At 43.6% G+C, this 21099-nt stretch overlaps 1 protein-coding gene across 3 annotated transcripts; it reads left to right on the top strand.

Annotated features, from left to right (window-relative positions):
* Nucleotides 1-357: 357 nt before the first annotated feature.
* On the top strand, nucleotides 358-21007 carry abhd2a (abhydrolase domain containing 2, acylglycerol lipase a). Of its 3 annotated transcripts, none has more exons than XM_061245814.1 (11): nucleotides 358-525; nucleotides 3926-4019; nucleotides 4298-4513; nucleotides 7573-7748; nucleotides 8748-8915; nucleotides 9088-9271; nucleotides 12345-12437; nucleotides 12994-13095; nucleotides 13497-13566; nucleotides 14142-14226; nucleotides 16293-21007. In XM_061245814.1, the coding sequence occupies exons 3-11, from the start codon at nucleotides 4305-4307 to the stop codon at nucleotides 16499-16501; spliced, it is 1296 nt and encodes a 431-aa protein (XP_061101798.1). In that variant the 5' UTR covers nucleotides 358-525; nucleotides 3926-4019; nucleotides 4298-4304; the 3' UTR covers nucleotides 16502-21007. The 3 variants fall into 3 exon arrangements, with proteins under 3 accessions (XP_061101798.1, XP_061101799.1, XP_061101800.1); XM_061245815.1 differs by lacking the exon at nucleotides 358-525 and adding an exon at nucleotides 1566-1703; XM_061245816.1 differs by lacking the exon at nucleotides 358-525 and adding an exon at nucleotides 1733-1840.
* Nucleotides 21008-21099: the final 92 nt, after the last annotated feature.

The following is a 21099-nucleotide window of genomic DNA, read 5'->3' as shown; positions in this document are numbered from 1 at the left end:
ATTGGCCTGACTCAGGGCTTAATTATTATAGGAAATTATGCTATAAGTGCGATAGCGAAACAGTATTGTTTTTTCCCTTATAGGAGTAGGCCACCTGCAGTGAATATGCCTACATGTTGTTGTTAAGGTTATGGGTATTATGTGTTCCAGCAAGGCAAAAACGTGACCCATCTTATCCCTGTAGATTATATTGAAGGAGGGGCCACGAAACAGTTATCCCTTATATCTCTTAACCCACCAGAAGAAAAAAAAAATTTTAAGTGGGGCGGGACGGTACACAAAGTCACGCCTCAAATGAGTATAGACCAATAGAAACATACATTTAAAACAGATCGTCTTCAGAATGGGAGAGGCCGTAGTTACTCAGCAGGTAGCTACATCATGTCTCTGCATGTCTCCGTAAACTGAGAGGATAAAAATGCATTCTGGAATCTAGAAATGGCAAACAATTACTAGATAAACACATGAAAGGAAAACGTATGAGAAGACACGGATCGAGGTCTGAAATCCGTGAAGGAGATCACGGTATGTTTTGTGTAGGTGTATTTTGTATCGCTCTGAACTCGGAGCGGAGCTGCGAGCTAACTAGCTAGCAAGCTAACGTTATCTAGTTTGCTAACGTTATTTATGTTTCTAAAAACCTGAAGGGTTAGTTACTTAAGTTATCTGAATATGATATTAAAATATTGGCCGTATCATTTTCCCCACAGTCGTTCATTGGTTTTATAGACTAGCTAGATATTAAGATGACAAACCATTTAAGTTGACTATGTTAACTTAGCCAACACAGAAAACGTGCACAAACGTAGCTCACGTTAAGTGGCGAGGCTAACTTATGATGCAGTGATGAATTTCATGAATAGCCTAACGGTCTTATTAGTTTGCTAACTGTATTTCGCCATTGTGGAGATGGCTAATATTTGGTAAGACGAGTGAGTTTCAGGGCCCTTTCTGTTGAGTAATTGGCATAACATCAAATAGCGGACAGCAACTACGGTAGTCTAGCATTATTCTAGCTAGCTAGTACATAGAGAACTGAATTATAGCAACCTGGACGGCATGTTGGCCAGATATTCTTTTACGTTACTGTTCCTTAATAGCTTCCTAGCTAACGTTAGATAAAATATTTCAATGAATGCTGCTAGCGAGTTGGCCATTTTCGCTAAATTGACAAAGAAAACACCTTGAATTTTCTAGCGAGTTAGCTAGCTAGCGTTGACTATTTGCATGCCATCGTTAAATTTAGCTAAAGTTAGCCTGCTTGCAAAGGTTGTGATTTCCGAATTGACTGTAGGCTATAACTGTGGCTAGGTATCAATTTTAGTTGGTTTTTAACTGTTTTGCCACAGTGCCTTTTAACGTTAGCAAATAAGTAACGTTAGATAATATTAATCTTCGCATTTTTTTAGACCAGTCAGAAAGCAGGCCACGTCATTTGCACAGGGGGGACAACGTACGTACTTGTTATTTGAATAACGTTACAACAGGGAGCGAGATTGTGCTACTGTAAATTGGTAGCTATAGCTACAGCTACAACCCCCAGCTGATTTTGTTAGCTGAACACACAAACAAGAGGCGGGTTACGCCTCCAGACGTTAAGATACATTCGGTTCCTGTGTGGTTTTGCCAGTTCGAGGTGTGTCACCAAAGATCCTGGAGGTCATTTCTGTAGGCTTGCTAGCCACCTGCAGTATAACATCCAAGTACGTAGTTTTATTGCTGATTACTCGACGCACAACCTTTATTCGTCACTTAACCTGTCTTTGCAAAGTGCATGTCTGTGGTGTCAGTGTCAAACAGAAGTTGGAAAATGGATACTACACGTGAGAAACTTTCCCGAGTATGTAATTTACGCTTCTTGACGTTTGTCCTAGAATCTATGGTTTTGTCTCATTCGCCACAGGTCACGTATTGTTACTGAACATGATTTAGATGTCGGGAGGTGTATTTGGCCTGTACTATCAAAATAATTATATTCTTGTGTATATATTTATATTGCCGCGCGATGACCATCAGTCATTTACTTCAACATTTTTTTACAAATCTGGAAAGGATAAATATTTTTGTTTTGGGTTCCATTTGCAGATCGACGGGTTAGCATATGTATTTTGAAAACGTCGATTGCAAACGATTGTCAAGAAATATATTTCAGTTTCATTGCTTGACTTCATTCTCTCGTTTGCTTTTCAGTTCAATTTCATACCCATGTTGACTTATACTAATAACAACCCTGTGTTTGATACCAGATTAAAAGTAAGAATTTTAAAGGGTCAGTTCTTTTCATAAAAAGCAAATGGTCTTGGGCTACTTAACTGAAACTAAGAACAACATGTGATAGCAATACTTCTGTTATTTATCGCCCCTTCTCTTGTGTGTATTCTTTCTCACATTATTGGTAGAAAGTGAACCCAAAGTCCTGATGATCCATTTTAAGCCATTATCTATATGCAAGTGTACCAAGTAATTCCCTTAACTGCGGGATTCTCTTTACACTTTGCATTCATGTCCGTGCTGTGCTGTCTCAAATTCAAGGACGAAATGATTCTCCTGAACAATAATGTCACTGCTTTCACCTTGAGATGATGTCAGATGGATCTCATTTTCATGTTGTTAATGTCTTACAAGGTTGCCATTTTTAATTGTATTCTAGTTTAGAAATGTGGTGCTGTTTCACTTTCATCAAAAGTGGTTGCTTGGAAGTGAGGTAATTCTTAAAGACCACAAAGTACAGTGTGGCACTGTGGAGAACAGTAGCACTGTAGAGTGAGTAGTGTTCATTATTCAATTCAAGTATGCAGCATAGTATCCATTAATTGGATTTATAGTTGATCAAGGATTCATATTGATCCTTTTAATCATTTTAAGTCCCTGGAACTACTGGGTCCTCCTGGTAGACAGTAGCAGGACACTGCTGCAAATTTTGATGTTGTGACTTCCATTTAAGAAAAACTTGAGATTTAATTTGATATTGAATGGCAGACTGGCCTTTTAAAATGTTTGAATCTCAATTCTTTAACCATGTGCCATGTTAAACATTTGGGTCATGATAGACATAAATAACATAATGGCCTGCAGTATGGCACAATAAGCTATTCTTTCCCATTGTGTCATTGTCATTGTACCATGGAATTTATTCCATAAAAAAACAGGTGACAGGGCATGGTTTAGCATGTATGTGTAGAGTTCTCCCCTCACAATAATTCAAATGAAATGCGGTTAGGATTGCTCAAACATAAGAACAGCAACAGAGTGGTGTGAATGCTGTTTCTTTTACTGGTGTCAATTTATTTTTGCTTTAGGTTTTTTACTAATGCCTTGTTCAAGAGTACTTTTTAATTGAACGTTCAATGATGGTGTTCTGAACAGATGGTGCACTGTAACTACTGCCTAATGGTATTAACTGTTAGGGGACAATTGGCAGGATAGACCCCTTCTGTTATCAGATGTTTGCAGCTCTCTTTTTCAATCCTCAATAGTCATCATGGTGCAATAAAAGGTGCAGGTGGGCAATTGTTTGGAGTTGACTTAAAATGATGGGCTCAGCTCACATTACAGAATGGTCCAGTCTATCCACTGTCACTGTTGTCTGAAGAATGCAATGGAAAATAAGTTATTGTAAAACTGCCTAACAGTAGTTTGTGAGGGCTGATCACCAATGCATTTGCATTTGTCTGCTGAGCTGTAAAACAGATAATATTCTCATATTCTGTACAAGTAGGATTAAAAGAGGTAAGCCTTGAAACAAGTCTCGTTCACTGATGGCTCAGAGCTCTTGCGTTGCTGTTTTAAAGGGCTGATTTGATCCAAGGTTTTGTTTCTTAATCTAGAGTGGAGCATCCTTTTGAAAAATGTACAACATGCATTTCTGTTCAGTTTTAGTGTATTGCTGAGTTTAACAGCACCAATTTTTGTCTTTGTTTTTCAGATTTGACCAGATCACTGTGACTCAGAAGATTTGCACAAGAGGATTGTGGATGAGATAAAGTCTTATTTTTATACACAGGAAGTTACACCAGGAGGTGAGCACTTCCTATTTAGCAATTCAACCATGTTTAATGTGTGCATTATTCCTGTACACACAGCTGTTAAAACAGGTAGCTATAGCTATATATATATATATATATATATATATATAGAACATTTCAATCATTCCTTCCTATTCCTTTATATGGATTTGGGATTCTCTGAGGAATTCATCTTCCATTTTGTTTTGTGTTTTGCTTTTGTTCTCCTCTAGCTTTGTGCCATTGGCAGCCATTATTGATTGTTGACCGTAAAGCTTCCTTTGCCGTCTCAGATCCACCATGAGCTCACACGAAGGCGAGGTGCACACCATCGCACCCGAGCTGCCCGCCATGTTTGACGGGGTGAAGCTGGCGGCGGTGGCTACGGTGCTCTACGTGGTCGTGCGCTGCCTGAACCTGAAGAGCCCCACCGCTCCTCCAGAACTGGCATACCAGGACACCGCTCTAGTCCGCTTCCTGTTAAAGTCCTGTCCTCTGCTGACCAAAGAGTAAGCACTGACTGACTGACACTTAATCAGCGGGGCACAGCCATCAATTCTCCTCCTTCCAAAAGTAGGGACAGGCCAATTTGCTGGGAAATGGCTTGTTTTGGAGAGGAACACAAGGCACTTTGCGGATGTAATGGAAAAATGAGATCCCATCCAGCACTTTTCGCCCTATAATGGCTTTGGGTTAGAAAATACAGTGGTCAAATAATTTGTGATCGATTAAGATCACAGTGAATATGTTTTCATTTATCCTCCATTCTTGAATAGGCACTGTTGTTGATCTTGCATGCTGTGGTTGTCTTTGGAGACTTTCCTCAGTTTCTCTCGGTAACCTGTTTGTTTTTTATATTTTGAAGTGTGGTTCATGGGACTTCATATCAGTCTAAAAACGGAATGCAACAGTGTGTATTTATAGCGAGTGAGCACTCAACATTGAGCAAGAGACTTGGAATGTTCCAGTTTTGGATCTGTGTAAAGTTGGACTGCATTCCTCTGTTCACTGAGAATTTGTCATAAAGAGCTCTCTAAAATACAGTTCATGACAGATGAAATTAAAGGGCATGTTTTAAGAAGTATTGTCACCTCCATATTTGTTTGCTGTTTAGGACTGCTCTACAGACAACAGGACTTCTTTACCTCTCACTCTCTCTCGCTTGTGCTTTGGAGTGGTTACTTCAGTAACTTTGTACAGTCCTTTGTACTGTAGCTCTATCGTAGTAGTTTTCCTCCCCCCCCCCTCCCAGGGTCTATTATGCAATGTCATTGTTTCCATCTCAGTTACCACGCGGCAGGTGGTAGGATTCGCAGATGTGATTGCGAAAAGTCTTCTTTCCTCTGCTGCCAAGTTATTAAACTGGCTCAGGAAAGCAACCTCCAACAGAACACTCTTATCTGCCCTTTCCCTGAGAGAATACAGGGTGGATTAGCGGATTACCCCTTGTGTATTTATCTGTTGTTTCAGAGTGCGGACCTCCTGAGGAAATATTGAAACGAAGGCTAGAGCTGAAATGACATCCTGGGTACATAGATGGGCAGCCATGTTACGCTTTTGATCTATTTATTCATTTATTTATTTCAGTCAACATGCTGGTCCCAGACAGGCCTCTGCCTCTGTAGTCTTCTCTGGCCATGATCAAGCTGTGTCCGTCTGGAGCAGCTGTGCTGGGGCCTGTTTCTGTTCTGCTGTCTGCTTCTTCTCAGCACAAAGATCCAGCAGTCGCCTCCACTGAACACAAACTGTAGCTCAATATTAGCCAGCTGTGCCAGATCTCATCTCTTCCTTTAATGTGCATAGTAGAATGTTCCAGGGCACTGATCTGCAAGCTCCATGTTTCGCCGTTAACCATTTTATTTCTTTGAAGAGTACATTAAAAGAATATCCTGTTGCATCGGTCTCTTGTGTCTCGCAGAGCAGAATTAGATTTTGGTTCTAATCTTGCTTGCCTTCAACAGGGCAGAAAGGGATTTCCTGGCTGCTTCTAATCTTGCTTACTTTGTAAAGACTTATTTAAAACTGCTGATCCTCTTGTGCCCTGACTGGTTGCCTAACTGGTTATGTAGACTTGATTCTTACAAAATCATCTTTACTGTTGTCTACTCACTTCTTGGCTTAATGGTTTCAGTTAGGATATGACAGAATATACAAATTCTTAAGTGGTTACCATACATGTGAACTTGGTGCTTCATTTCTTGTCAAGCAACCTGTCAAGTATTGTTGATTCTGTGAACCATTTTTTTGGCCTTGACAGATTCATGACATTGATGCAGGTTATTCATTCCCCAAACTGTTGGATTTTACCACCCTGGCATGTTCTTTCATAATTCATGTCCCACTTAATTTTCCTCTTAACATGTGAATCCGAGCTTAATTGACAGAGTCCACAGTAAAAATAAATGTATATATATTCTCAGGAAAGCTTAACAAATGATTTTGCTGTATTGTCTTTCTCAGCTGGTTAGATAAATGCTGGGTGCTTTTGGCTTGACAGGATGCCTAGGTCAGATAAGCGCACTTGATAACTGTCCACTAACACAGGCAGGGCTCAGGTAATAATGAGGTGGCGTGAGGTGAGGTTTGCGTAACAGGTGGCGTGTCTCTGCACTTTGCTCTCTGTCACTGTTTACCGTCACAACCTGTGCCAGGCCTGTCCTCTGAGTCAGCCTGCCCCTGCCAGGAGCCCCAAAACCCGCCTTTTATTCCACTCAGAGTGCCTTTATGGAAGGCCTAAGCTTCTCATTGTCACATGTGGCGCTTCACAAGCGAGATCAGTAGGACAATTATGCTGAGATTGCCGAGGCTACGCTGCATGCTTGTAAAAGAATTACCATGTGAGATAAACACTCTACCATTACACATGTGATCCCCTTGCTTATTTGAAGGAGAGAGAGTGGTAGAGAGAGCGCAGAAAGCCATTGGCTGGGTTATGCATGCTAAAATGTGTGTATCCATTCTGAAATGTGTGGAATTTATGGGCCAGCGATTCTAAAGCAGCGGGCAATGAGCTAGCCCTTTAGGGTCATCTGACAGAACAATTTGTGTGAAACGTGCGATGCACAGTGACTCAGCTGGGCTAAAGGTGGGGGCTGTGTGCTGTGAGGCATGGCCTGAAAGGCCTGTGCTGGTGTCGAGCGACCCAGCGACCCGCCTTTACATAACTCCACTGGGCCGGAAGTCCCAGCACAGCCCAGACCTCCCTAGTGATGCAGTTGTGGCCTTGGAATTTTTCTTCAGCTCAAAGGTTACACTTATGTGTTCAGTCTGTCAACATTCCAGTGAAATACTGTAACTTCAACCTTTGGACAGAGAATTTCCAACGGACTGAATGCCATGTGATTTGTCCTTTCTCAGGACCTGTAGAAATGTCAGTGCACCTTCCCTGCTTTTCAAGTCCCTTAGTTTATATTCTTCAGGAAGTAAGATGCTGCATGAGAATGTGAATGTCTATTTGGAATGAGCCTTACTACAGTAATTGGCATTAATACATTTCCAGTCATGTGTCTCTGCAGTGACGATTCTCTCCTCTACATATGTGAACAATACCGTTTTGTGCCTGTTTTAGGTACATTCCTCCACTATTATGGGGCAAAAGTGGACACTTACAGACAGCGCTGTATGGGAAGATGGGCCGGGTCAGTTCACCACACCCATGTGGGTTGAGAAAGTACCTGCCCATGCAGGATGGGGCCACAGCAACCTTTGACCTCTTTGAACCACTGGGGGACCATCAAACGGGAGGTAAGGAGGATTTGAGAAAGCATTCATGCACTTCTATCCATGGAAAATTTGCATGAATGATCAGTCTGGACAGGCTTCTCCCCAAAGAATGTAACCGTTACACTTGCTCCACTGTTTAATGATTTGTTCAACCACTATGGAGACCACACTGGTCTTCCAATATTTCCAACCGGCTTGAATGTTACAGGTCTCAGAAGTTTTGTTGTCGTTCCTTAGCATTTATGTTTTTATTTATTTTATTTTTTTACTTCTGGATTAAATAACACAAAAACAATAGACTGTCCATGGGTGAAGTAAATTCCTTTAAAAAAAAAACGAAGGCCCGTTGTGTCTACCGGCCTTTGTGCTCTCTTCTCCTGGGGCGTTTCACCTAAACAACCTTAGAGAATGTCCTTTGGGGCACGTCCTGCAGGTAGCCTGCGGAGTACAGAAGGGAGAGAAAATGGTGTAGAACAGAGTGTGTATATAGCAGCCTAGTTACAGGAAGTGGGGTACTGTACCCAATTCCCATTTGGGCAGACGTTTCAGCTGGGATCAGATGAAAGTGAGTCTGTCCTGTTCATTCAAGATGGTTGTGCAGATGGTGTGGACACCTTGTGATATAACGCCAGCACAGAGTAACCGGAGTGAGCATATACCCAGTGGAACAAAGCCAGTTGTGTTTTAGTCATGGTCGACTAATGGCCCAGCCCAGACATGAATAACGATATGAAGGCTACAGGGCTCAGCCTGCATTCATGGTAAATGCTTTCACTGATCGAGTCATGCGTTTTTAAAAGACTCTCAAAACCAGTGCCTTTTCCCTGTTTTGTCAGTCATTGCTCTGTATTTTAAACCTCTTCATGAGGTTGGATATTGACTTCATTTAAGGTAGAGCATTTGCATAGCCAAATGGGGTGTGCTTTCGTCATGGCTAGAAGTCTCTGTTGTTTGAATGATTTGGGTACTTGCAAATTCCTCACCATACCGTAAGTCATTATGATCTGTTTTTCTTTTCAGATGATGTTACCATGGTAATCTGTCCTGGAATTGGTAACCACAGTGAGAAGCATTATATCCGCACATTTGTGGACCACTCCCAGAAGCAGGGATACAGATGTGCAGTTTTAAATCATCTGGGAGCTTTGCCCAACATCGAGCTCACCTCCCCTCGAATGTTCACTTACGGTAGGACCTGCACGTCCATTAGTTATTTTACAATAATACCCTGTTACTGCATCGCTTATAACCTGTTGTGTATGTAAATGGCAGTGCTTTTAAAAAAAAGTCAGCAGAGCGCCCCCTGTCTGTGAGGAAGGGGATGCGAGCAGCTGTCTGACGCCCCTCCCCTCCCCTGCAGGCTGCACGTGGGAGTTTGCAGCCATGGTGGGCTACATTAAGAAGACCTACCCCCAGACCCAGCTCATCGTGGTGGGCTTCAGCCTGGGCGGAAACATCGTCTGCAAGTTCCTGGGAGAGAACCGGGCCAACCAGGAGCGCGTGCTGTGCTGCGTCAGCGTGTGCCAAGGCTACAGCGCGCTCAGGTGAGCCCCCAGCCACACCTGCACCGCTGAGGATTCTGGGCCAGGTCCCAGGAGCAGCCAATGTCCAACTTCACCAGGGGATGACGTGTGAAAGTGTTGGCTGTGCAAGGTGGTGCTTTATGAAGTGTCTGCAAAGCAAATTTATAAAAAAAGGAGAATAATTTTATATAAAAATGTGCAGAATGTTGCCCTAGCCAAGTGACAGGAATCCTAGTTGGCTGCCGGATACATTTTGTCTGCCTGCTACTGTCGGTGGTGTTGTTAAAGGTGTCACTCTTGTGTCAGTTGGTGCTGTTGTTAAAGGTGTCTCTTGTGTCAGTTGGTACTGTTGGCAGTGCCCATCTGCTAGGGGAGAGGCCATATTGATTCTCCTGCTTTCTGTTTTGTGCCAGTCCAGTCCAGTGCCCCTTGCCAACCACAGCATGGCTACTACAATAATGTAAAAAATGGCCTGACAAAAGGACACATCTCCTCATCTGGCGTATGGCTCAGGAGGAAGTCACAGATGGCACAGGAATAAGCCGTATTTTTGTTTGTTTGACTGGAAACATGGGAACATGAATGTTCAAATATTATTATTATTATTATTATTATTATTATTATTATTGTAATGTTCAACTGGAGAATAAAGCCCCAAACCAGGGTTTTAGTATTTTATGGATATATTTTTTTTTATCACTTTTTCACTTCTGTTTCATAAACCGCTGATACAGTTACTAGTTTTAGAAGCCCACCGTTGCAGCTAAACAGTTGAACGTGTCTTCTCTTCCCTGTATGGTTATGATAGTGCTAGGCTATGCATGCAGTTTCTGTACCTCTTAAACCCTGTCGAAAGTGAAATCGGTTGCAGGCTGTTCGTTCCCTGCTTTAGGTCACATGGCGCGTGTAAGAAGAACATATAGTTTTGTGTGCACATGTGATTGCTCTTCTGATGAGGGGAGGGACCAGAAGAGCATGTGCAGACGATGAAATCCATGAGTTTCACATGAGGCTGTGGGGGTCCCTGCTGTCGTGCTAAAGTACTTTGTGTTCGGCTTTGTGCTGGTCTTCCTCAACTGAGCTAAAATGGCGTTCTCTGTGCCATGGGTGTGTTTTCAGTGTGCTTTAAGCCTATGTACAGGAGGAGGTGAACTGCAGTGCTTTGACACTATTTATCATGACATGGAACATGGTCTTTTCCATAGGCATAAATTTCTCTCTCTTTTAATCAAATGAATTCTTGGGTTTTTCAATGGTGCTAAGGTTATCCTAAGCAGATAGTTTTGTAAAACACTCTGGCAAGGTAAATAAAGCCATTCATTTCTGTTTGGGTTCTCAAATGATTTTACCTCATAACTCTGAACTGAACCTGTTGCCACCCCAAGAAAATAATCCCTGCACTTCATGACCTTACCAGCTGTTCAGCTTTAATGCACACAGAAATGCTGCATGACACAGCCGTTTTTAATCAGGAAGCAAAAAAAGAGAAGTGGCCTATCTTTGGGCACCAGCCGAGGTTATGGGTCTGGAATAGAGCTGATGTGCGTGTCAGACTGAGGCCCGGCCCCCACAGCTCACAGTCCCGCCCCTGCTCAGAGGAATGTGGAGAAGTCTCTACAGAGAGTCAGCAGACCATGCTGTGTGTGAGAGGAACAGCCTCTACAGAGAGTCAGCAGACCAGGCTGTGTGTGAGAGGAACAGCCTCTACAGAGAGTCAGCACACCAGGCTGTGTGTGAGAGGAACAGCCTCTACAGAGAGTCAGCACACCAGGCTGTGTGTGAGAGGAACAGCCTCTACAGAGAGTCAGCAGACCTGTGTGTGTTGCGTGTTGTGTGTTGTGTGTCTCTGTCTCTGTCTCTGTCACAGTCACAGCCTCTACAGAGAGTCAGCAGACCAGTGTGTGTGTGTGTCTCTGTCTCTGTCTCTGTCACAGCCTCTACAGAGAGTCAGCAGACCAGGCTGTGTGTGTGTCTGTGTCTGTGTCTGTGTGTCTGTAACAGCCTCTACAGAGAGTCAGCAGACCAGGCTGTGTGTGTGAGGAACAGCCTCTACAGAGAGTCCGCACACCAGGGTGTGTCTGTGTCTGTGTCTGTGTCTGTGTCTGTGTCTGTGTCTGTGTCTGTGTCTGTGTCTGTGTCTGTGTCTGTGTCTGTGTGTCTGTAACAGCCTCTACAGAGAGTCAGCAGACCAGGCTGTGTGTGTGAGGAACAGCCTCTACAGAGAGTCCGCAGACCAGGACAGGCTGTGATCAGCTGGTCTGGTTCCAACAATCATTCCATGTTAAAAATCACTTGGATGACATTTCTTCCCCATTCTGACATTTGGTCTGAAAAACAGCTGAACCTCTTGACCATGTCTGCATGCTTTTATGCATTTAGTTTCTGCCACATAATTGGCTGATTAAATTAAATAAGTTGCATTATCAAGCTGGTGTACAGGTCTACCTAATAGATTGCTCAGTGAGTGTATCTTCTCTCTATGTAGGGCACAGCAAAAGCAATCCTGTTTTTCTTTCGCCCCCTCTTTTCATCGCCGCCATCGTCGGCACCATCTGTTGAATCTGGTTCAGTGCTGTCCAGACAGACTGTTGCATCCCTAGATTTAGCTGTCGCTTGGACATGTCTCTTACCACGTGCGCAGGTTTACGCATCGATTTCCTTTGTTGACACACTGGGGATTTTGAGCCGTGAGCAGCATTGCATCACTTCAGCAGTCCATTTTAAATGAAATGCCTTGTGTGGAAAAGATTAAATACAATGTAATCTAGGGCAGTGTAGGCCAACCCTGTTTTTATACTGTACTACATTATATAGCAGGTCGTCCAGGTCTCTAGCTGTTGATTGAGGGTGTGCTTTGTTAGGGTTGAAGTGCAAACCTACAGGAACTGGGTTGGATAGGCCTAATCTAGGTTGAGTCTGTGATTTCTAAACTTCTCTGTCATAATTACACACAAGGCCCAGCGCATACAGTCAGAGATGTCAGAAAGTGAAGAGTGGCATTATCAGGCATTATGTGGGGAGCAGACTGCTCAGACTTCCTGCTTCCTGTTCACTTCCTGCTCACGGCCGGCTTCCTGTCTTTGTTGTGACTCAGGGCCCAGGAGACCTTCCTGCAGTGGGATCAGTGCCGGAGGTTCTACAACTTCCTCATGGCTGACAACATGAAGAAGATCATCCTCTCGCACAGGTAGTCCTGCCCTGCCTGCTGCCTGGAAGATCCAAGTCAACTGCCCCCCACAGACCTGGATTCAAATAGTAGCATTTGTTTTGGATTCAAATACGTTTCTGTGTCTGTTGATCTTGCCTTGTGCATTTGAGCCTTCAAGGAGAAGCAGATTGGTGGAGTTTATACTTTTCGGGTCATTTGATTTGTTCCAAAACACCAGGCAAGTTTAGTCAAATACCAAAAAGTATTTGAATCCCAAACACAACATACTATTTTAACTATTTTAGTTTCACAGCAGGATTACGGAGTTAGCTGGATAACTGCCTTAAGTAAAACTCAGAACCCTCCCAAATCTGGAACATGGACTGAAGTAAAAAGAGCTGTTCTGTGTTTTACTTGGTGTAGTTAAGCAGCTTGATTCGCTTGTGCCTTAGGCTGCAGCAGTGAATTGGACATGTGGACGTTTAAAGTGTTGAGGCAGTGAAATGCTTGCGTGCGGATGCTTGTGGGACTAACCCGCTCAGCACAGCGCTCTCTTTGTGTGCTGGAGGGTCAGCCTGTTCTCTGGGTCTCACAGGGGCAGTCTGTTTGGGACCAGCTCCAGTAAGATGCAGGACGCCGATCTGAGCCGCCTCTACACTGCCACCTCCCTCATGCAGATCGACGACAACATCATGAGGTGTGGGCCACGCCTGGCAATGGAGCCCTGCCATGATTGCCTTTGCCTTTGTCTCTAGTGTTATTATTGTCGTTAACCTTCCTGGATGTTTTAAACCTTTGAAAAGTAGGATTTTTTAAAATTATTTTTTAACTGTCTTCTAGAGCAGTTTATTTTTTACCAGTAGTGATTGTTTAAGGGTTATAGTTCAGAAGGTGGGGGTGTATGAACTTCTCATCTCAGTAGGCATTCTGTGGACACACTCCACATTTATGTATTGTACAGCAGGAAATGTGCCTTTTACAAGGCCACTGTTGGCACTTGTCCCAGTTCACAATTTGCATAGTTAAAACAACAGGTCTCATCCCTGCTGTCAAGCTGTTTTGTCTGTGCGCTAATCTCCCTGAATATCTGTCCGCTAGAAAATTCCACGGCCATGGCTCCCTGAAGGAATACTATGAGAAGGAAAGCTGTGTTCATTACATTCACAACGTGAGTGAAACCCACACATTGTCACGTGTTTCAGCTGTGTTTCACCTCGTCTTCTTCCTGGCCCTTTGCTGTTATATCATGGTAAACCTGCACACAAGTAGACTAGTCTGTTTTCATCATGCTTCAAAGAAAAGGATGCATGCTTCAAGCCAGCAAAATATAAGCGGACTAAGTAGGTGCTCAACAGCCGACTGTAATGGAGTCCTTTCCTAGACCGTTTCACTGGGACTAGCCAGAAATAAGAAACACTGGAGCGACACAGCATAGGATACATCCGAGGAAGACGTTGTAGATGTCAACCTCACTTTCCCCTGTTCATTAAATAGTGTCTCTGAGCTCTGTGTGCTCCAGCTCTCCATATGTTGGTCTCAATGAGGTAGTCTGGGTACAGGGTACAAAATTACATTTTTATAATCAATATCATGTTCTAGACCTTTGACTAACGTTCTAAGCCAAGAACTTGAAAATGTTGTTTGAGTTTTAATCAGAAAGAGGTATTGCTTATTTTATGTATTTTCTGAATGTTTTGATAGTAATATGATGTGTACATGTGGCATTGTCTCTGCCCGTCACAGGTAAACGTGCCACTGCTGCTGGTGAACTCTGCAGACGATCCGCTGGTGCACCAGTCCCTGCTGACCATACCTCGCACACTCGCAGGTACTGACAGCCTTCCTAATGAACTCATTTACTCTGCGGGGGTGTTTGTGAGGATGCTAATTTCACTCGTCACATGGCCCATGGGAGAACAGTAAGGTTCAACGAGTGCACCCAGGCTGGAGAGCATGAAGGCTGACCTTTGACCTTCTGCTCCTCTGGGGTGGGGTTTCGTGAGATAAAAGTGGGGGAGAGTGGGCACGTGTGCCTCGCCTCATCGGGACAGACTGAAAGGAAAGGAATGATTTAAGCACTGAGCACATTCCTACTGTAACTGAACATGCGAGTGAAGGCCCGCCCCTCAGCTGTGCTGCGGTTGGTTGCCGGGGCCCACGTGCCCCGCCCGTGCACTCGCGTTGCTAGGCAGTCTCCGCGTGTCCCAGACAGCGCCTCCCCAGCCTGAAGGCTGGAGCCCATTTGTGTGCCTGTGTGAGTAATGAGTTCTCCTGAGCCCGGAGCTCCTCACGGGTAGTCTCACACTAACACGCCCGAGGGGGCGGGCAGGGCTGGGCGGGGCAGCCCTCAGGAATGTGTCTTTCATCATCCCTCTCTTCTGCTTTCCCGTCTTCCTCCGCCTCTCCTCCCCATTTCAAGTTTAATGTGGGAATATTGCGTCCTCGCTTGGGTGTAGCGTCTGGTATTGTCCCTGGTCGTGACGGGAGCTGTAACGGCCATGACGCCACGTGAGCGGAGATATTTTTAGGAGCAGAGCGTTCCGTTCCAGGGCAGAGTCACCTGTGATTTTTACTTCATGTGGCCTGGGTGTTGGGGAGTCTGACTCCTGTCGACTCCTCCTCTCCGCCCTTCCTGTTAGTGCATGACTTTAGTCTGCCTTTAAGACACCGCCTTTGTATTGGTTAATGACTAGTATTTGCCAATGTCATTTACATTTTCAACTTTATTTTTTATAATAAGTAAAAAAATACAATGTCGTCAGAAGTAATTGCGAGTGCTTCTAACTTCTACAGCAGAAATCTTTGAGCCATACGTAGGATTACATCATTGTGGTAATGATCTGCTGAAGATCACTACAACAGTATAATTCCCCAGAATGACTGTTGCTATAATCACACAGCGTCCTTTAGCCTTCATCATCCATGCTGCTCCAGGCCCCTTTACTCTCTCACTCTCTCCAGCTGAAGCCATTGGCCACATCTGTCACTGTGCACCAGCTGTCTGTGTGCCACTTCTGTCTGCGCACACAGTGGAGTGAAGGCCCTGGGAGGCTGAGATTACAGCTCAGCTGTCGGCTTTCCCCGCTAACCTAGTTTACATGGAGTTTGGGTACCCACCTCAGGGGGACGGAAGGCAAAATGTCACTGGTCTTTGGATGGAAAGTGTTGGAAGTATTTAAAGCATTGGGTTTTGAATGCTGGAAATGAGTGCAATGGGAAAGTGCTTGATTCATGCAGGTCTCCTTGATGGTGATAGATTTCTGCTGGCCTGTGCATGGTTCATTTTACATAAACAACTATTTTCCAAAGCTATAGGTACCACAATAATGAAAATCTGAACTCTAGTGAATGCAATGGCATTGGCTTCCAAAGCTCTCCCAGTAATAAGCTGGGTATAGTGTAATTTATTGAATTAATTTCAGGTAATCTACAGTACATAGTAAGAAAATGTATTCATTCAACACTTAACATTCAAAATATAGAAAAATGTCCTTGAAGGTCATTAAAGGGAAGAGATGTGGACTCTCTTCCTAATGAAAGTACACTAGGAACCCAGCCCATAACATGCGTGATGGTGTCGCACGCTAGTGAGAGAATGCTATAGTAGGCCGTTGCCTTGGAGACCTGTGGAGGTCCTGCAGGGCTGGAATGCTTGGCTGTATGTTGTAATTAGGCAGGCAGTGAGAACAGGACAGCCCTGTGCTGAGAGAGTTATGTGGTATGGGGCGGGCTGGCGATTCTGCTGATCATACAGCTCCGTGTCAGCCGTCACCTTCACGTCAACATGGTAGCGCCGGGCATCTGGCCTGCCTGATTCAGCAGGATCTGCAGCTGATGAGACGGTTTGCCTGTGGAAGTGACCCCTGCCGTGCCCCGTCTCCCCCCCCCCCACAGAAAAGAAGCCCAACGCCATTTTTGCACTGACGCTGCACGGGGGTCACCTGGGCTTCTTCGAGGGGGCGGTGCTGTTCCCCCAGCCCCTCACCTGGATGGACAAAGTGATCGTGGCCTACGCCACCGCCATCTGCCAGTGGGAGCGACAGAAACCGCCGTGCCAAAGCGCCAGCCAGCCAGAGACGGCCTGCTCGCAGGAGAAACCTTAACCCCACACCCCCTCACGCACACCACACTTCACTCCCCACACCGACTCCGCCTTCTCACCACACTCAGCCTCTGAGCAAGGAACTGCAGTGGTCTGTATTTGCCTCCGTTTTCTTCTGTTGTTGTTTTTGGATCATGGAAACCTCTGCTTCTATCACATGTACAAGTGTTCAATCGGAAAAGTACATAAGAGCTCTGATTGGTTAAAAATGAAAAGGGGTCAAGTGAAAAGGGTCACAATGGGAAGAATTTGCGTGTACGTTTTTGACAGGACATTCTACTACAATCCGTAGGCATGGCCTCGTACTAGTATAACACGAAAGCAGGAAAACATCTTGCATAATGTATGACAGGACTGCTCTTCACAGCTGACATGGGCCCTGGGTATTGAGTCAGCGCTATAGGCTCTGCTCCACACCCTTTGTGGCACACACACACCATGAAGGATCTCCTGGGCTTGGCCGAAGTACTGTCACAGTGTGCAGTTCTAGTCCTTGAGGGTAAACCTGCCGACCAAGTTGCGCCTGACTTGCGTCTTGCACACTGGATAAGTTCACTTCCTGTCCAGAATTGTAGTGCAGAGCCAGATAAGGGTGAACTGCACTGTGATACTCCTGGACTAGGAGTGCCCACCCCTGTTTTTAAACCATTCAAGATAATGTTGGCTGTTGAGGCCTTTTGGCATTCATTGGTTTACCTCCTTTTTGTGGCATGTACAGCAGTTTATCGTTTGTTTTGCACAGTTAAGTTGGGAGTTTAAGTGCTAGCTATCGGGTCATTACCTCAGCCTCATACGGGCTGTAGCTGGGGCGAGGGCTTTTTCCACAAGACTGTTAGTCTGGTACTTTCTCTTAATTATAGATGAGCAATTATGTAGAATTTCACCCTGAAGATCCAGGTAATGGAACCTGCGCGGATACCTATCTGTTTGGGAGTCCGCTAGCCTGTTCGATTAGAGTGGAAGGCACCACCTCCCTGTGTCTGAGCTGTGGGAGGATAGATTAGTGGCTAGCCAGGCCTGAATTGTGCTAACGGCTAACCAGATCCACCAGCATTCCTCCCATCACTGCAGTTTGTCCCAACTGGCAGATCACGCTTAAAATGCACTTTATACTTTATATGCCACATTTTTACTTTACATGCACCCTTTTTATGAGTATTTTTCAATCATTCTTTTTGAGGTTTTTTTTTGTTTTTTTTTGTTTTTTATTTTATTTTAACTTTAGCTTGCAGTTAGTGAAGTTGGTGTGATTTGGAGAATGTGCAAGTGTGGGAGGGGTCTTAAACCAAAATGAGTTTAATGACTGAAGTGATGCCCTTGTCCTCCCATACGTCATTGCCACAAATGTTTTTGTTTAATTTCGCCTCCTTTTTGCTCTGTGCATAAGAACTCAGGAGTTCTATCTCGCATACAGCTGTTGTGCGTCTTAAGGAAATTAGTGGTGTTTTGGTCCTCACTGCAGACAACAGGGTACTGTTATACTAGCCTGAACTGTCAAAGGAAGATTTCTCGGAGGAAAAAAATACTCCACACGATTTAGTTTCATCTTTGGCAAGACCGTTGTCTAGAAGTTGTGTACGGCATATACGTGTGATTCAAGGCCACTTAATTTGAACTAGCTCCATTGGTCTTTTCCCAAAGCAACCCTCTCTCACATGGAGCTTTGAGGTGCACTACGGCACTGACAGTAGATGCATCAGTGGATGCAGTGCTGTGCGTATACATTTGACTTAACCTCGTACAACTAAAATGGCTGAATTAGATTAGTCCTTCTCAAGAACAAATAACCGCGATGACACCGAAAAACTGGTTAAATACTTGGAAGCTGGATAAGATGTTGAGTGTTTAAAAAGTAATGGTTGGAGTGGAGATGGGGAATTGTCTATTTTTGGCCATAAACATGAATTTCTTCCAGAACCAGAAAATGGTCCTGAAGTACGTTGTATTTCCAAAACTCATCTGTCAAATCCTTCTGAAAAACCAAACCATTTTTGTGTGGAATGCATGTATTCACAAACTCGTTTTGCGGTATGCTGACGGCATGAATCTGAACTAGTGATAATAAGAGACGCTGTAATGTATTTGAATGTTGTTGTGGGAGGGCATTTCCTTCAGTTTAGTTACATAATTGGTAATTGGATCCAAGCTGGAGGCACAGTGGTTAAGTGTTGAGCTTGAGGAGTGCGCGTTTGATTATCGGAGATAAACTGTTAGCGGTGGGGTATGTAGAAACGCTGCTGTTTTTCCTCCATGGCTTTACCCACCTGCTGTGTCCTGGTTTTGCTAAATGTAACTCTCCTGAAAACCTGAACGGTAACAGCATGGGCGGTCGTGTTCTGCTAGCCAGCGGCCATCGTCCCTGCGGGCGTTAGCCTACAGGTTGTTTTGCGGAGAGATTTCTGTATGTATTATGTACCCTGTCTTTGCCTTTATTTTGTTTTATGTTCATGTGAAAAGTTAACCTTATTGTACCTTACTCTTCCCTCACGCATCACACGCGCCATGTTCTGTCGATCTGTTGTGTCTGAAGAAGAAGAAGGATAAGCACTTTGACAATCCATTGTGTAAAACCAAAAAATAATCTTATTTCTGATTTATAGACAGGTCTGCAAGATTAGTAAAGTTCTTCAAATCTCTACTGTGGAGTTCTAACAGCAGTTTGTGAACAGAGTGGTTTATGTAAATGTAATATAGCATTTTTCATTTTGTATATTAAAGATGAATAAAACTATTCCGTTTACAGCAATGATCCACAACGTACTACAATCTACATCATTTCAGTGTGGCAACCGTAACAATGCACATTGGTAACATTTTTGGGACACTAATCTTTAAAGCTGATGTAGACTTGCTGTCACGAGCAGCCAGCTTCTCATTGCATACCAATTCCGGTCTCATTGTCAGGATGTTTGAATCTTGCAAAATTGTATCATCTCTATTTAGGTTATTCAGAGATTTAATTTGTTCGCCCGCACTGCTACATTTACGACTGACTATCTAGTCTGTGTAGTAGCACCACCTCCTGCTGTCCAGTAGTGGAACTGTTGACTGCTCCTCAGACAGAATTTTCTGTGTTGCCTGGTGCCCCCTAGTGGCACCTACCCAAGTTTTACTGTAAAACTTAATTATGCTTTCAGTTTGTAAACCGAATAACCGCAGTCTCAGTGGGGTCATATTTTACATTTCGTAGTGGTTCAGAAACGACCAAGCTGATTAAAACTTTCTTGCTCTTATACCAGCACAAAGCAAGGCTTTCTTGTACTTCCTGTAATAGAGAAAATGCATTATGCCTTTTCATTCAACTTTGCACAGAAAATGCAAATTTTGAATGTATATCTCTGCTTCAGGCTAGTTCCAACAAAGTGTGTTGTTCTCAGACTAAATTTTTTATGGTTTTATATTTCTGATTGTTATTTTATTGTATGTGTGTATGCCTTGGAGTGTGAGTGCAAACAGATATGGGTGTAGATTTGCATCATATCACCACTCATAATTATTGAATTTAATTAAATGTAAATCACCATAATGTGGAAAAATGGGAACTTTGGAACTTTTGATAAATACTCAGTGAACATGTATATTTGGGACCAGGGGCAGTGTGTTGGTGATTGTGGATCATGTTGTCAAATTGATTTTTAAAATGAATCTAAAGGAAGCTGTTACTGGGGGGAAAAAATGTGGAAAGATCTTGTCTCAAACTTTAACCACAGAATGGCAAATTAGCACTGAAAATGTAAAATGCATCCCGTTTAATTTTTCATACGTAAGTGGTTTCTGAAATGTTATTTCAGTTTCTAAAAAGTTGTACTTTACAGATCGTCCTGTGATATTATGTTACAATTAACAATGTGGTGAAAAGGCTTTTCTTAACATTACCACCACGTCATTGAACTGGAATTTTATACAAGGGACCATAATTAAAAATATATTCCGCAGTGCTGTCCGGTATTTTCTACAAGCCATTTAATGTTTGATACCCAAATCGACTGTCCCATTGGAGGTCGCCATTGGAGCTAGAGGGAGCGTTTGCTATATTTGTCAACATCGGGTTCCTTAAATCACTCAAACCCCACTCTTGTCACCACCTAAAGGCTAAAATTAGTTACAGGTCTATGCTGTTTTGGGGGAAAGGAAAATGGACGGGCATCTTTTAAAAAAAAAAAAAGTTTAAAAAAAAAAAGAAAAGGCGTCTGCACTGTCCCTGACATCTCCAAATGTCAACACAGCTGTCACTGAGGTAGGGGGGCAGGATTTTGCCCTCTGAGTTGAACGCAGTGATTTCTCATCATTGTATGCTCTGTTAACATTTATAGCTTTATTTCTTGTGTTTACAATACATGTATGCTTCATTTTTTGGGTCATAAGAATCTAATTTGGTCTGATGTAACCATTACAGTGCAAATTCAGATCACTGTGGTTTTGTTGGGAGGGGAAAAAACAATGGTGAGTGACGTAATATTTTAAGGGAAAAAAAAAATTGTGTTCCAAAATAAATTATTTTCTTGTATGTTTGTGTCATCTTGTTTTTATTGTCTCTGACTTTGGATGCTGTGTAATTATTGGTGATTAATCCAGATCTGTTTGGGTGCCCAGTTTTCT

Source organism: Conger conger, chromosome 6 (genome assembly GCF_963514075.1).
Source record: "Conger conger chromosome 6, fConCon1.1, whole genome shotgun sequence".
In the NCBI taxonomy this organism is placed as follows: domain Eukaryota; kingdom Metazoa; phylum Chordata; class Actinopteri; order Anguilliformes; family Congridae; genus Conger; species Conger conger.
The sequence above is the reverse complement of the archived record's forward strand: the minus strand, read 5'-3'. Positions and strand labels throughout refer to the sequence as shown.

Excerpts from the sequence above, each read along its gene's own strand:
- abhd2a (XM_061245814.1), top strand. The coding sequence starts at position 4,305 with ATGAGCTCACACGAAGGCGAGGTGCACACCATCGCACCCGAGCTGCCC. Across the intron at positions 8,916-9,087 it reads CCCTCGAATGTTCACTTACG|GCTGCACGTGGGAGTTTGCA; the intron begins GTAGGACCTGCA and ends CCTCCCCTGCAG. Across the intron at positions 14,227-16,292 it reads CATACCTCGCACACTCGCAG|AAAAGAAGCCCAACGCCATT; the intron begins GTACTGACAGCC and ends CCCCCCCCACAG.